Source organism: Cervus elaphus, chromosome 19 (genome assembly GCF_910594005.1).
Source record: "Cervus elaphus chromosome 19, mCerEla1.1, whole genome shotgun sequence".
In the NCBI taxonomy this organism is placed as follows: domain Eukaryota; kingdom Metazoa; phylum Chordata; class Mammalia; order Artiodactyla; family Cervidae; genus Cervus; species Cervus elaphus.
The window spans coordinates 10,219,926-10,236,058 of record NC_057833.1 but is presented as its reverse complement, the minus strand read 5'-3'; the positions used below and the strand labels follow the sequence as shown (position 1 = coordinate 10,236,058).

The 16,133-nt window shown below is 41.4% G+C and overlaps 1 protein-coding gene across 3 annotated transcripts in view; it reads right to left on the bottom strand.

The window, feature by feature from the left end:
• KCNAB1 (potassium voltage-gated channel subfamily A regulatory beta subunit 1) overlaps window positions 1-16,133 on the bottom strand; it is a 443,265-nt gene that overhangs the window by 269,569 nt on the left and 157,563 nt on the right. Inside the window, exon 1 of one of the 3 annotated variants that reach the window (XM_043875450.1) lies at window positions 617-1,750. The exons of the other annotated variants lie outside the window; for them this stretch is intronic. Coding sequence (XP_043731385.1) covers window positions 617-837 — 221 coding nt within the window. The 5' untranslated portion in view covers window positions 838-1,750. Of the gene's footprint in view, window positions 1-616; window positions 1,751-16,133 lie in introns of those variants that run through there. 3 annotated transcript variants of the gene reach the window in all.

The window sequence follows — 16,133 nt, the reverse complement described above, 5'->3', positions numbered from 1 at the left end:
TTACAACAATTGACTTTTCCTCCATATTTCATAAGGTATTTCAAGAATACTGTATTTCAAGAATAATTTAGGTTTAAGTATGTCAATGTTCAAACTAACTTACCAGTATAGGTGTTTCATCCCTGTAACAGAACTTCCTTAAAAGACTGCCCAGCATTTGTCACCTTGGGCTTTTAAAAAATAAATAAGAATACAGTACTAGATGGAAAACTATTTTTAATAGTATAATCACAGAAACTACAGTCTGTACCATAAAATAGAACAGGCACATTTGCTCTTGAAAAGCTACTCTCATCTCAATACCAGTTTTCAGCTGCTGTGTTATTCTCTGAAGACGAAATTCATACAGCTCCTAAGGTGTTCATAACACTTAAGAATATACAAAATGAGCCACAGTTTTTAAATCCAATACATAATACAACACCACACAACCACCTTGGGTTTTCCACTTTCCTAAGGAAAGACACCTTTTCTATTTTAAAGACACCGAAAATTCTAAATTAAGCAGCCCACCAATAAGTAAGTCACTTTTCAAAACCGAAGAATTGTCTCCACTACACCTCTAATAGAACACAGAAACCCGGGGCAGAGGGAATCTTATCAATAACGTCCATACCTATATTTCATGCCAGTCTGCTTTGCAGTGGACTCTTTGAGAGAGATGTGATGCTGAGGGGTGAAGGTGCCCAGGCTGCGAGCGATGATAGCAACCGTGCGGAATTTGGCCCGGGCTGCGTTCACCACATTGGGGGCGGTGGAGCTCTGCTTGCTCAGAAGTCTGTCCTCACCATTCCGACTCTTCAAATTATGCTCGGTGCAGGCTATGGAGACTTGCATTGCTTCCCCGGGCACCGCGCGGTCCCTCTCAGAACCCCAGAACACAGGCAGTCAGGAGAGATCGAGCAGTTGGGAGGGTCTGCTCGTCTTTTAACCCCTCCTCGCTCCCTCTTCCTCGGAATGCCGGCAGAGGAGTCCTCGCGGCTGACTTCCGAGTCCGGGAAAGTGGCAGGAGTGTCCGCGGTGCAGGACAGGGTCCCAGACACCAGCAGAAGTAAACAGCCAGCCCTTAAGTTGTCACGGCAGCTGGAGCGCGGATCAGGCTCGCAAATCTTCCCAGGCAGTAATCTCGCTTGATTAAACAGCCAAATCCGTGTAGTCGGGAGGCTTGGGCAGACGCCTGGAGCTAAGCATTCGTGCTGACTGCACGCAGCCCTGCCAGAAGCCCGTCCGCCGTGTCTGAATGCGGGCTCGCCTCTGGGCGATGGCTCAAATCCACGCAGGCATACCGCAAGATGCGCCGCCAGCACCCTCTGGACCACAGGCAGGATGCTCTACTGGCGCGTGGAGCATCCCGAGAAGCAGCTAATGGCAAGCCGCTCCCCAGGGACCGGTGCTCCCCATCCACTCAGGCTGTCTGCTCCCTCCCTGGCCCACTCCGGGAGGTCCTGGGAGCTCCTCAAGACCCCTCCCCACTCATTTTCAGGCAAAAGCCTGGGTCATTGAATCCGTACCCACACCGTTTGCGGCTGCAAGGAGGAGCAGGAAGGTCCCTTTAAAGAGCCCCTTGCCTTTGTGTGCGAGGGGAAGGCAAGAATCACTTTCACCAGACTCTTGCTGTAAAAGAAGCTGGAGGACTGCTTTTCAAGAGGGACTCTGCCCAGACTCAGACCAGATTCTGCTGCAGCACAACAGTTGGAATGGGGGAAGGAAGGATGGGGGTGCTTATGCCAGAGAACATGCCAGTGAATTAACACGTGAATACTCTGTGACTGGTTTGTTACAACACAGCTTGAAATCCCTGCTATTAGCCTTACCAGCGTTGATTTCACATTTGCATGTTACTTACTTCTTAAGCAAATTAGTTTGAAGTTTACTGAAAAGACAGTGCAGACTTTTCAGTCAAGTAACCTAACTTGCTGCAAAATCTATTCTGGCTCACAAAGGAGGGTGAAGGATGGGAGAGGAGGCAGCGATTTGGTAGCACCCAGAAGGTGGCTGCACGACGTAAGCAGAAGGTCCAAGTCACCATCCAGAAAGGTCCAAGGCAGGTGACTGGGACTATGAACACTGCCTGCTGGTCATCTGTGACCAGCTGGTAAGGACAAGCATTATCCCCAGGTCAAGGGTAGGCAGCAAGGCACCTCCTGTCTTCTCTGAATGTTCCTGTGAGGCAGAAACATTGCCTGGTTCCGTATCAGGTTCAAAGCAACTCCTCAGTAATTGTGATTGAACCAAACCAAGCAGCAGGGGGCTAATAATTTATCTCTTTGTTTGAAATGCTGGCAGTCAGAGCTTTTTTTAGATAGATGTGCTTACAATAAAACTGTGGGGCTTCCCTGGTGGTCCAGTGGTTAAGAACCCGCCCGCCAATGCAGGGGACAAGGGTTAGATCTCTGATTCTGGAAGATCCCACATGCAGGGGAGCAAAAAGTCCTTGCACCAGAACTGCTGAGCCCGCATGCTATATAACACCAGAAGTCCGAGTGCTCTAAAGCCTGTGTCAGCAGCAAGAAGACTTGCAATGAGAAGCCCGTGTACTGCAACAAAGACCCAATGCAGCCAAAAATAAATACAATTTTCTTTAATTAAGATTTTTAAAGTTTTAAAATTAAAACTGCGCCTTCTGCAAAATCAGCTCTCTAAAGGTGGTTCCCAACAGAAACTGCTGTCAAGAAAAAGGAAAGTGTTTAAATCAATGATATTTGTAAGCACCATCTCCGTATTAGGCATTAGAAAGAAATGTGGAGGAAAAAAATGAAGCACTCTCCTTCTCAAGGAACTGGCAACCTGGATGGGAAGAAAAAAGCAATCACCCTTAAAGAGATTAATTATCAAGGTTTGAAAGAGTGGTATGGACAGCAAGTACACTAGAGTTAAGCAGGGGAATGATTATAGGAGGCTAGAGAAAGTTTTTCATTTTGGTTTTTTTTTTCCCCCATTTATTTTTATTAGTTGGAGGCTAATTACTTTACAATATTGTAGTGGTTTTTGCCATACATTGACATGAATCAGCCATGGATTTACATGTATTCCCCATCCCGATCCCCCCCTCCCACCTCCCTCTCCACCCGATCCCTCTGGGTCTTCCCAGTGCACCAGCCCTGAGCACTTGTCTCATGCATCCAACCTGGGCTGGTGATCTGTTTCACCCTTGATAATATACATGTTTTGATGCTGTTCTCTCTAAACATCCCACCCTCGCCTTCTCCCACAGAGTCCCAAAGTCTGTTCTGTACATCTGTGTCTCTTTTTCTGTTTTGCATATAGGGTTATCATTACCATCTTTCTAAATTTCATATATATGTGTTAGTATACTGTATTGGTCTTTATCTTTCTGGCTTACTTCACTCTGTATAATGGGCTCCAGTTTCATCCATCTCATTAGAATTGATTCAAATGAATTCTTTTTAATGGCTGAGTAGTATTCCATGGTGTATATGTACAATAGCTTCCTTATCCATTCGTCTGCTGATTGGCATCTAGGTTGCTTCCATGTCCTGGCTATTATAAACAGTGCTGTGATGAACATTGGGTGCACGTGTCTCTTTCAGATCTGGTTTCCTCAGTGTGTATGCCCAGCAGTGGGATTGCTGGGTCATATGGCAGTTCTATTTCCAGTTTTTTTAGAAATCTCCATAGCGGCTGTACTAGTTTGCATTCCCACCAACAGTGTAAGACGGTTCCCTTTTCTCCACACCCTCTCCAGCATTTATTGCTTGTAGACTTTTGGATAGCAGCCATCCTGACTGGCATGTAATGGTACCTCAATGTGGTTTTGATTTGCATTTCTCTGATAATGAGTGATGTTGAGCATCTTTTCATGTGTTTGTTAGCCGTCTGTATGTCTTCTTTGGAGAAATGTCTGTTTAGTTCTTTGGCCCATTTTTTGATTGGGTCATTTATTTTTCTGGAATTGAGCTGCAGGAGTTGCTTGTATATTTTTGAGATTAATCCTTTGTCTGTTGCTTCGTTTGCTATTATTTTCTCCCAATCTGAGGGCTGTCTTTTCACCTTGCTTATAGTTTCCTTTATTGTGCAAAAGCTTTTAAGTTTCATTAGGTCCCATTTGTTCATTTCTGCTTTTGTTTCCAATATTCTGGAAGGTGGGTCATAGAGGATCCTGCTGTGATTGTAGAGAGTGTTTTGCCTATGTTCTCCTCTAGGAGTTTTATAGTTTCTCATCTTACATTTAGATCTTTAATCCATTTTGAGTTTATTTTTGTGTATGGTGTTAGAAAGTGTTCTAGTTTCATTCTTTTACAAGTGGTTGACCAGTTTTCCCAGCACCACTTGTTAAAGAGGTTGTCTTTTCTCCACTGTATATTCTTGCCTCCTTTGTTGAAGATAAGGTGTCCATAGGTGCATGGATTTATCTCTGGGCTTTCTATTCTGTTCCATTGATCTATATTTCTGCTTTGTGCCAGTACCATACTGTCTTGATGACTGTGGCTTTTTAGTATAGTCTGAAGTCAGGCAGGTGATTCCTCCAGTTCCATTCTTCTTTCTCAAGATTACTTTGGCTATTCGAGGTTTTTTGTATTTCCATACAAATTGTGAGATTCTTTGTTCTAGTTCTGTGAAAAATACCGTTGGCAGCTTGATAGGGATTGCATTGAATCTATAGATTGCTTTGGGTAGAATAGCCATTTTGACAATATTGATTCTTCCAATCCATGAACACGGTATATTTCTCCATCTGTTTGTGTCCTCTTTGATTTCTTTCATCAGTGTTTTATAGTTTTCTATGTATAGGTCTTTTGTTTCTTTAGGTAGATATACTCCTAAGTATTTTATTCTTTTTGTTGCAATGGTGAATGGTATTGTTTCCTTAATTTCTCTTTCTGTTTTTTCATTGTTAGTATATAGGAATGCAAGGGATTTCTGTGTGTTAATTTTATATCCTGCAACTTTACTATATTCGTTGATTAGCTCTAGTAATTTTCTAGAAGTTTTTCATTTTTATTTATCCTGTACATTTGTAGTGAATCCCTATTATGCACCTGATTGCTTGTTGCTGGGATACAAAGATAGCCTAGATGCAGGCCAGACCTCCAGAAGCCCAGGCAGCCCTCACAGACTACAGAACTTTGCCTGGGACATGAATCTGATTAGCTGGAGAGGAGTAAGTCTGTCTTCCCAGAGACTGACTGGGGTGAGGAGAACATACACTCTGGCTGTGTCAATGTGATACACACACACACACACACACACACATGTGTGTGTGTGTGTGTGTGTATATACATATGCTGCTGCTGCTGCTAAGTCGCTTCAGTTGTGTCCGACTCTGTGCGACCCCATAGACGGCAAACCACCAGTCTCCCCCATCCCTGGGATTCTCCAGGCAAGAACACTGGAGTGGGTTGCCATTTCCTTCTCCAATGCATGAAAGTGAAGTCACTCAGTTGTATCCGACTCCTAGTGACCCCATGGACTGCAGCCCACCAGGCTCCTCTGTCCATGGGATTTTCCAGGCAAGAGTACTGGAGTGGGGTGCTGTTGCCTTCTCCATATATATGTATATACATAGCAATTCTGACCACTTCTCCCCAAATTAACTTGTATGAATGGAATTTTCAAGTAGAGTACATACCTATTTTGAATTTCATTCCAGAGATGAATCATAATGCATCAAATCATAACATTTTATAACCTGCATATAAGGTTTAAATGACAATATGGAATCTCATCCTCTACCCTCCATGCTCTTCCCCCTCCTTATTTAACAAAATAAATATACTGCCTACCATTTAGTGTTTGGGAAATGACTTTAGGACAAGGTAAGGGTTGTGGAAAGGGACAGATGAACCTAGGTTGCCTTCTTTTTACCCTCAGCTGCAAGGAAGTAGCTCCTGAAGCAAAGTTTTGTTCCCTGGAATAAATAACAGTGGGCAGAGAGGAAGCAGATCATTAGAACTTTTATGTTTTTCACAGTAAGCTGGCTCATCGGGTATAATCAATGTGAATCAGTCAAAGAGTCAAAGTGAGAAGAGGAAGTAGTAGGAGGAATCAGACAGAACAGCTCAGAAAAGGAGGGAGAGGCAGAATAAAGCAGCCGGGGAAGCAAGACAGAGGAGCATGGTGGTCACCACAGGGCCAGAGGGGTCAGGGGCCGTGGCTCCAGCTGGGTACTGGCTGAGGGGGAAAAGGGATGGGAAGGCAGCTCCGGACTGAGGTCAGAGAGCTGCCAGTTCTGAGGGAGGAGGGACAGTGTGAGGGTGCATGAGGTCTGGACACTGTTAACTCAGTGGCTTTCAGGTTTGCCAAGAACTAGCAGAGCAACGCCTGAAAGCATAACCAAAACAAGAACAGGGACTAGGTTATCAGAATAAAACATGCAAGGCAGAGCGCTTATGAGTCACTTATTTATCCCCCAGAGGACAAAGCAAGGCGCCTTGTTCAGAGCAGGCCTTTCCTCCATAAATATTAATAATCGAGAGAAGATGATAAGGAAGCTAAGAGAGAAGGGAAGAAAGGAGAAAGAGAGGGGTATGGGAAAAATGCCAAAATCTTCTATAAACTTGAATCCTTAAAAAAAAAAAAAAAAGAAAGAGAAAGCCCTACATATTCTAGTTTTACACAGCCTGCTCACTTGAAAGGCACCAATAACTGCCCCACATTCATGTCTGCACCTCTTGTGTGTGGACGACTGTCCGCCTTTAGTACCTGCCTCAAAGAGAATCAAAGGACCGAGGCCAGAAGGACGCTCAGAGTGCAAGCCTCTTTCTGGTTGCCTGCAGTGAGCCTTTCCAGATCTAATGCTACATGGGCTTTCTGGCAGCCAGCCAGCAGCCTGGTGACATACCCCTAGCTGTGTTCACCCTTCCCAGCATTAGTGGAGCAGTTGGTCTCAGAGGCCCGGAAATTAGATAATGGTTGCTGGGAGAATGCTCTTTCCTCATAAGTCTGTGCTAATGGGTCACATGCTAATTAAGCTGGGAAAATTAGATTTCAAATGTGTACCTTTTCATTGTCACACAATCAGATCGGAGGATTCTCACTATTATTATTTCAGGTTCAAACAAGACACACAAATGGTGATGTAGATATATATGTAGCTATAGATATATCTATTGCTATGAGTCAAATTGGGTCCCCCCACCCAAACTCATATGTTAAAGTCCTAACCACAAATAAGTACCCCAGAATGTGACTATATTAGAGATTGGTTCTTTAGAGAAGCAACTGAGGTAAAATGAGGTCATGAGGGTGGGCCCTAATCCAATCTGACTAGTGTTCTTATAAGAAAAGGAGATCAAGACACACACACAGAGAAGATCATGTGAAGACACAGAGAGAAAGAATCCACTTGCAAGTCAAACAGAGAGGCCTCAGAAATCTGCCCTGCTGATACTTTGATCTTGGACTTCTAGCCTCTAGAATCATGAACAAATAGATATCTGTTGTTTCAGTCACCCAATCTATGGTATTTTGTTATGGCAGTCCCAACAAACTAATAGAGCTGTTAATATCATTTTTATTTTAATTTTTATATTATTGGTCAAGAGAAACTATTGGAATTCTCTGAAGAACTGCTCCTAAAAGTCATTAAAAGACCATGATGGATAATATTATCATGCCACTCCACAATTCTAAGCAAATATACAAATGTACTCCAAGGAAGACCTCCAAATACAATCCATTTATTCCTTTCCACCAAGTCATAAAGCCTCTGCATGGTGCCTCTTGATACAAAGAGGTAGTGGTCTTCAAGACACTTTTAGTACTTGTTCTTAATGGTCTCCTTATTTGGTGAACTCACCCTATTAAGACTTTGTTTTATTCTGGGCATCTGTAATCAATAACCTCAGAAATGTCATGAGGCAACGGAGAGAAGCCTGCACTGGCAGGGCTAGTCCTGGTTGCAAACCCAGCTCCATCACTTTGCCTGTGACTTTGGATGTCTTTATCACTTCCTATGCCTCTGCTCTTTCACCTGAAATAGGAGAGGTATATGTGTCTACTTCCAAGACCCTCTCTTGTGCTATAAGATTCCATGAGGTCCTTTTACAGAGAGATGTGAAGGTTGCAAAATTACATAGAGTTAAATTATCACTTATTCTGCAATTTTGCCTGGGTCTTAGCTGGTCTGTATTCATTACCTGATATTTGGGATTCTATACTGTTTATGTCAAAGGGTCACTGGGTCATGGTGACAGAACTGGTTGGGAAGAGACCACAGGCTGCTTAACTTGCATCCTATCTTTTCATGCTCAAGCATAGAGTCTTTTTGTTAACATGGAAGGACTCTAGGATATGGGGTCAGTTGGAGCTGGGTGTGAATCCCAGCTCTGCTGTGCCCCTTCCTTCTCATATGCCACTGAGTGGGACTTTTAACCTCCCTGTGCCTCTAACCTTATAGAAAACTAGGTGCCCGAACATGCCTCTTCGAGTGATTGTGGGAATGGCATGAAACGGTGCTTGAACCACAGCAGGCACTTGATATCTCAGTATCCATCTCAATTTATTAATAGCAAGGTTATTGGGAAGTCATTAATATTGCAAACAAGCTTACTCAGAGACCTCAGCAATCACCAATATCAGTGACACTCAAATAGCACTTCCTGTGTCCCAGGAACTCTTAGGAACACTTCATATATATGAGTTTACTTAATCTTCACATAATCCCAAAGGGAGATGCCTTGTTATCAACTCCAATCTACAGGTGACAAAATGGAAGATGCAGAGACGTTAAATAACTTGCCGAAGGTGACACAAGCTAAAAACTGAGATCTAGGATTTACCCCAGGGTACCTGCCTCCAGAGACTTGGTTTTTAACCACTGGCATACTATTCCTCACTGCAAGGACTTCCTATGAGAAAGGATTTAAATAGTGCCACTTTATGACCATAATTTGAAGGAAGTCCTAGTCTTATTATAAGTGAGGGAAAGAAATTCGATATTGAAAGTCTAAAAATTTCAGAACAGTTAACTCAGCCATACCTGGTAGCTTTTGAGTATACTGTTTAATCAACCTTTCCAAATATTTCATAATACATTATTCTTATTATGCAAGCAAAAAACTTTTACCTGGCAAATTTTTGATTGATTCGATTTCCCACAGATAAAGTCAGAGCCAAATGCCTTGTGCTCAGTCCTCTTAGAACTTATGCTTTATATTCTATTGGAAACCACAGCCCGCAGGAGCCAGGAAACATTTAATTATGCAGCCAGGCAAAACTGGTTTCATTCAAAACAGAAAAGAATCTGCTAATATCTGAAGAATTTTAAACATGCAAATGTACAGATGGCACGCCACTTTATGTGCCTATTATTTGTTATTAAAAGAGGAATTGTTAGGATGTAAGTTTCCTATTTATCAGAAATACTTAACACGTGGGTTTGAAGAACAAATTATTACATTCTGACAAGTTGAACCAGCCATGAAAATTCGCACAGGCCCACATTTGCATAGGCACAGGCTTTAGAATAATAAAGTAAAATTGAAAGGACAAACTGAAAACACTCAAGGCTATGCCAAATAGAAGAAACTTCCAAATGCCCACCCTTCTACTTCCCTGGAAGAAAAGTTTCAACAGAGAACCCCTACCAGGAACCCTGAGGACAGGCTCAATATAAGTATTCTCATGCCCCCAGCCATAAGTTCAAAACCAAATATAATTAAAAGATAGTTAAGATTTTCAGTGAACACAAACTATACCTTCAGCCATTGATAATAAGCCATTTCTTTAATCTGAAACTTCTGATACAACAGATGAATCAGCAATATCTTTAATATTTATCACTTTATACATTCAAGGCAAGGTCCATAGTGCTATAGAAAGCAGGTGTGGAAGAAATTCACAATTCAGATTATTTTTCTCAGCCTTCTTCATGGAAAGTAATTTTTTATAAGCTTTGTCTGGAACATGGATATAGATCTAGGAGGAAATAGGGACAGAGGTCTGTTTATGTTTTTTAACAAATGTCATTAATTCTTCCTAAATTATAGCCATTAGTATAATTTCTCCCATTGCCTTATGATACAACAAACTGGTCAGAAATATTTGCCATGTCTTTAGATAAAAGATTTTCCTAAAGAGCTTAACACAAAGAGAATTTGTTTTCAAAGATAATTAGAATTATTATACTTCATCCAATTTAAGATACCATTAACCACAAGACACATCGTTACTTTGTACACCACTAAAATAGAAATTGTCGCCAATTAACTATAACACAATCTTTTTCATCCCTCAGATTTTCCATTTTAAATTTATTAAAAGAGTCTTTTTACACTTAGACTATTCTGCCCAAAATTTCATTCTTGTACATACATACCTATAAAAGAAAATGTAAAGGGAATAAACTATTCAAAGTATTCCCAAAATGTGTTCACATTCAGAGTTTGATAGTTCTGGATGTTTAACTCATAGTCATCAATGTCCACATCTCACCATACAGTCATCCTTAGTGTTGGTAATGCAGGAACTTAGAAAAAACAACATTCTCAACTATAGTCTCTGGGAGTTTATTCTGAGCTGTTGCCATCTACTCTGAAAGTTGCAGTGCACATTTATAGGCATGGACAACCACATCATGATGGTCACATCATGAAAGTCGCTCAGTCGTGTCCAACTCTTTGCAACCCCATGGACTATACAGTCCAATTCCTCCAGGCCAGAATACTGGAGTGGGTAGCCTTTCTCTTCTCCAGGGGATCTTCTCAACCCAGGGATCAAACCCCAAACCCCAGTCACCCACATTGCATGTGGATTCGTTACCAGCTAAACCATAAGGGAAGCTCAAGAGTACTGCAGTGGGTAGCCTATCCCTTCTCCAGCGGATCTTCCTGACCCAGGAATCAAACCGAGGTTTCCTGCATTGCAGGCAGATTCTTTACCAACTGAGCTAACACATAGCCAGGAACAATTAGAGACCAAATAACTATTTCAGCAAAAGAAAACTATGTGCTTCAAAGAATTGGTGATTTCTAAGATAGTGTACTATAAACTTCTACATCATGGCAACTTAAATCCAAAATACTGTAGAAGGAAGGAAGAGAGAGAAAAATTTTTGAGCACCCACTATGTGTCAGGTATTGTGCCAAAGCCTTTTATACCCACTACCTCATTCCAGAGGAAAGGAAGAAAAAAAATTAGCCTTTATTAAAAGTTAATTGAGTTCTCAACTAAGTATTCTATAGGTGGATTTACATAAGCATTCATCATCACTCTTGCAAAACTGAGAAGTGAATCAAACTCCAAAAGGGCTTTCCATATAAATCACCCGTGCCCAATGAGGCTGAAAAAATAACCAACATAAAGGTCCTTCCAAAAATATGTAATAGGTATAAATTCCCTTGCTTCAGTTCAAATTTGTTGGTCTTCTTAGGGAAAAGCCATTATTACACAAGTCACTCTACGGCATAGTATCTAATACATTTTTATAAAAAGATGTATTCTCTCATTTCTCTAGTCAGTTCATTTTCAAAGAGAAGGTGTAAAAGAGCAGATCTAAGATCCTAAGGGATTCTTTCTCATTTAAATCTTTCCCTGTGGCAGATCACAGGAAGTCCTTGTAGGAGACACTTCAAGCTTTCCTCACATTTAAATGAAACTCATTTTGGGCTAAATAAACATCAAGTTCTCACCTTATGTGTCAACAAGGGCTGTACTGTCTGAAGTTTTTATAATTTACATGCATTACTCTCATAAGCAAAATGAAATTTTAAATTTATACTATTTTATTTATTATAAGCTTATCACAGATTCAACTAAGAGGAAACAGGGAGACATGGAGACAAGAAGGGAAAAAAATGTCACGCATTTATCCAGACTCCCAGTTTTTAACATTTTGTCAATATCTTCTTGGTTATCAGGTTTTTTCTTTTCCAGGCATAGTTTTGTGGTGGTTGTTACTGATGTTGCTGTCCTTGTTGTATACAATGAAATACTGTTAAAGGTATGTATCACTTACTTAATACTATCTCTTGGCATTTGTTGTTCATTTGTGTTCCCCCCCCCCCCACACACACACACTTTTGGACATTATCTATCCTTATTTCTCATCACCATGCATTGACCACCACAACAACATGCACTTTCCACTGTTTAGTTGAAGCCAAGAGGCAGAGGACTCAGCCCCTCCCCTCAGGGCTCCCCTTCCTGGCTGGGGCATGTGCAGACATTCAGTGATAATTACTGTCTACTGTATACGTCAGGACTAGTGGTATAGTCATAACACACTCTAGAGGAAAAGGGAAAGATCGTTAGGAGTTGCAGTAGTTACAAAAATCGTGGTGTACATTAAGTACAGAGAAGCTCCCAGGCAAGGAAAGAAGGTAGGGGAGACAGACAGTAGCCTTAGCAAAGATGAGGAGGTGGAGAAGCTTATTGGGAAATAACAAGTAACAATGTTAGATAGAATCTTGTTGAAAAAGGGATTTACAGAAGAAATTATGTAAAACAAATGTACATAAATCAGTTGGAGTCTGTTGAGAAAAGCCTGGAATAAAAGTCTGGGTGAAGACTCCACCCTCGGGGCAGTTGGGAGAGGTTGAAGGTAGAAAGTTCATCAAGGATTCTGATCCAGGGTGTGAAGAGTATTTTTGGAAGACCCATCTGGAAGCCAATAGAATGGCCTGGAGTTGTCAAAGACTCAGTAGAGGAAGACAGTAGGAGACTGCTGAATCAGCCAGCCATAAGGTAAAACTTGCTGATGGAAGAATGATACTTCCCACTGTTTGTTCTAATAAATGGGAAAATGTTCACAATGCACTGTGAGCTGAAAAAAACAGTTCACAAAATCATATGCACAGTATGAGCCTATTCTGACAGAAGCAACAATTATCTATCTCTTCAGAGAAATAAAAATATATTCCCAAATAAATTTCTTACATTGGATATATTTGATATACCCAAATATTATCAGTAGTCGCCTACTGATAATAGGTAGGGATAATGATAATGGGTGGTGGAACTATGGGTCATTTTTATTTTCTTATTTTGATAGTATATTATTTTCTGCTATGAGTACATATTACTTTTGTATTATGAATCAGAAATGTGGTACCCAGAGAAAAGAAGTGATGCTTGAAGCATGAGGAGCCTGTAGGCATACTTATCAGGAAGGAAAGACCAATGACTTTTTAATATTTTATTTCACAGCACCCAGTACTGTGGGATTGGAGAAGGAAATGGCAACCCACTCCAGTTTTCTTGCCTGGAGAACCCCCATGGACAGTGAAGCTGACGGGCCATAGTCCATGAGGTCACAAAGAGTCGGTCACAACTGAATGACTTAAGTACAGTACTGTGGGATAAATGTCACTAAGCCAAGTCAGCTTAATTTTTAACACACAAGTGTCTGGGAGCAGATTATCTTGGATGTGAGACCATTAAGCTTTGCTGACTGTTTCTCTGTAGACCAGATATGGATTCCTGCTGGGGAGGCAGGCAAGAAGTAGTCTGATCCACTAAGGAAAGCAATCGTTAAACATGGACTATTACAGAGACTTTGGGTAAGATGAACTAGAAATTCTCCCAACTAAGCCTGGCTGACCCTCCCGGGAATGGGCTCTACTCAAGGGAAGAGTACCTGTGCAAAAAATACGGGCTTCCCTTGTGGCTCAGCTGGTAAAAAATCCACCTGCAATGTGGGAGACCTGGGTTAGATCCCTGGGTTGGGAAGATCCCCTGGAGAAGGGAAAGGCTACCCACTCCAGTATTCTGGCCTGGAGAATTCCATGGACTGTATAGTCCATGGGGTTGCAAAGAGTCAGACATGACTGATGCAAGTCCACAGTTAATCAAATTAAGGCAAGCTGAGCTCCTTTGGAGAAAAGAGGGAATCATCCTATCATACAGCTATGCAGAGAGGTGCTTTACTAATTTCCCCTGACTGAATAAATGGACTTATACCAACCCCTGAAGTAGTGCTATAACCAGGTGGAAATCTGCTATATAGAAATCAAACCACTATGTTGAAACTTCTAAGACATCTTTAATAACTGTGGTTTGTCCCCAGTATTCTGTAATCACCCTTCTCCATACCTTTTACTTATTTTTTTACATACTTCCATTGTGATGAAACAAAAGAGGGGAGGAATGTAACAGGGTATTTCTGTGGAGATGTTAGAAATATTGACAAATTAGTCAAAATGAGGGGACAGAGAAAGAAAAAAAATGTAGCTAAAATCAAATGTAGAGATTGATTTGGAAGAGAGACACAAAGCTTGAGTAAAATCTGTTGACTGAATCCATAGGGAGGTGGTTGGTCAGGTTTGGGAAAAGGTTACTACATTTTCCAGGCAAGAGTACTGGAGTGGGTTGACATTTCCTTCTCCAGAGGATCTTCCCAACCCAGGGATCAAACCTGGGTCTTCCGCATTGTAGGCAGACACTTTACCATCTGAGCCACCAGGGAAGTCCAGTTAGTTTCCTAGGACTGCCATAAAAAATTATTACAAACCTGATGGCTTAAGACGACAAATATTTATTCTCTTACAATTCTGGAGGCCAGAAGTCTGAAATCAAGGTGTCAGTAGAGCTACACTCTAGGGCACAATTCAGTCTTTTCCCCTTCCAGCATCCCTTGTGACTATATCCCTCCAGTCTCTGAATCCACCTTCAAATGGCCTTCTCCATGTGTCTGTGACTTTTCCTCTTCTGTCTCTCATAAGGATGCTTGACAATGAGTCCAGGGTCCACCCAGGTAATACAGGCTGATCTCACTCCAAGATCTTTAACTTCATTACATCTATAAAGATTTTTTTTTTTTCCAAATAAGGTCATATTCATAGGTCTCAGGGATTAGGACATGGACGTATCTTTTGGGGGCTTCCCATTAAACTGACTGTGGTCAGCTTGGGAAAGGCATGGGTTAAATGGGAGGAAGATAGAAAAAAGATGGGGAGAGAAGAAGGCAGTGGACCTGCTTTCCAATCTGACAAGAGGGCAAAACTGAAAATACAACAAAACAGTCCAAGACTGTTTGAGGACATAAACCCATTGAGAATATGGGTTTGAGCAGCTCTTATCTGAGAGTGGTTTATATAATAAGGTGAGAAGAGAGAAACAAGAAAGTTTTCCTGGGTCAAATAAGGAAGGTTGGTTTGCCTAGGCCCCACACAGAAGCTCTTTGCCCAAGAAGAGCAGGACCAGCTTAGGCATAGAGATCACACATAAAGAATCCATATGAAAAGGTCACCAGTCATCACATTCATGTTGAGAATGGAATGGCCCACTAAACAGAGAGCCTCTCTGGAAGAGGAACTGGCCTGAGGAAGGGGCAGGAGGGAGATAATGGTGCATGGACTACTTGGGAGGCAATAACACAAGTCAGACGGGAATGAAACAAGTGAGATGGAAGCTGTGAGGCATACAAGCTATGGAGGAACTGGCAGTGAGTATGTCAGTCACTCAGTCATGTCCAACTCCTTGTGACCTGATGGTTGGGACCCACCAGGCTCCTCCGTCTATGGTACTCTCCAGACAAGAATACTGGAGTGGGTTGCCATTCTCTCCTCCAGGGGATCTTCCTAACCCAGGGATCGAACCTGGGTCTCCCACATTGTGGGCAGACTCTACCATCTGAGTCACTAGAGAAGGCTGTGATAAAACCCCAAGAAATGGTTGGCTTGTTGATATCGTTATTACCATATTCCTGATCAAGAGTAACCCCAAGGTTTATTGTTCATCTCTCTTTTGGGTAAAAATTTGAACTATCATGTTAGCACAGATGTTAGAATCTAGTAGTCATATAGCATTATGTGATCCAGGACTAGAGAATCTCAAATTTAACTGGAACTTGAATTCCAGACTCAGTTATAAGAAAAGAGACGTTCCGTCATATGACTCAGGATGAGACCAATGATCCAGGAATGACATTAAATCCATAAGGACTGAACACTTCTCATTAAAAATGAAGCTGTGGAAACTGGACAATTTAAGACAGATACTCAGGAGACTGATTCAGCAGAATGGTTACTGAGGTCAAAGTAGACCAGTCTCTAATATGGAAGGATAGTTCTAAAAATATTAAACCATAATTTATTTATGGGGAATGAAAGGAATTTGGACATAATATTAAAAGATATGATATTATATAAATCAATAATTTTAATACCACTTTGTTTGGATTATAAACTATAAATGTATATAATATACTAGATATTTTATATGTTTAGTAGTAT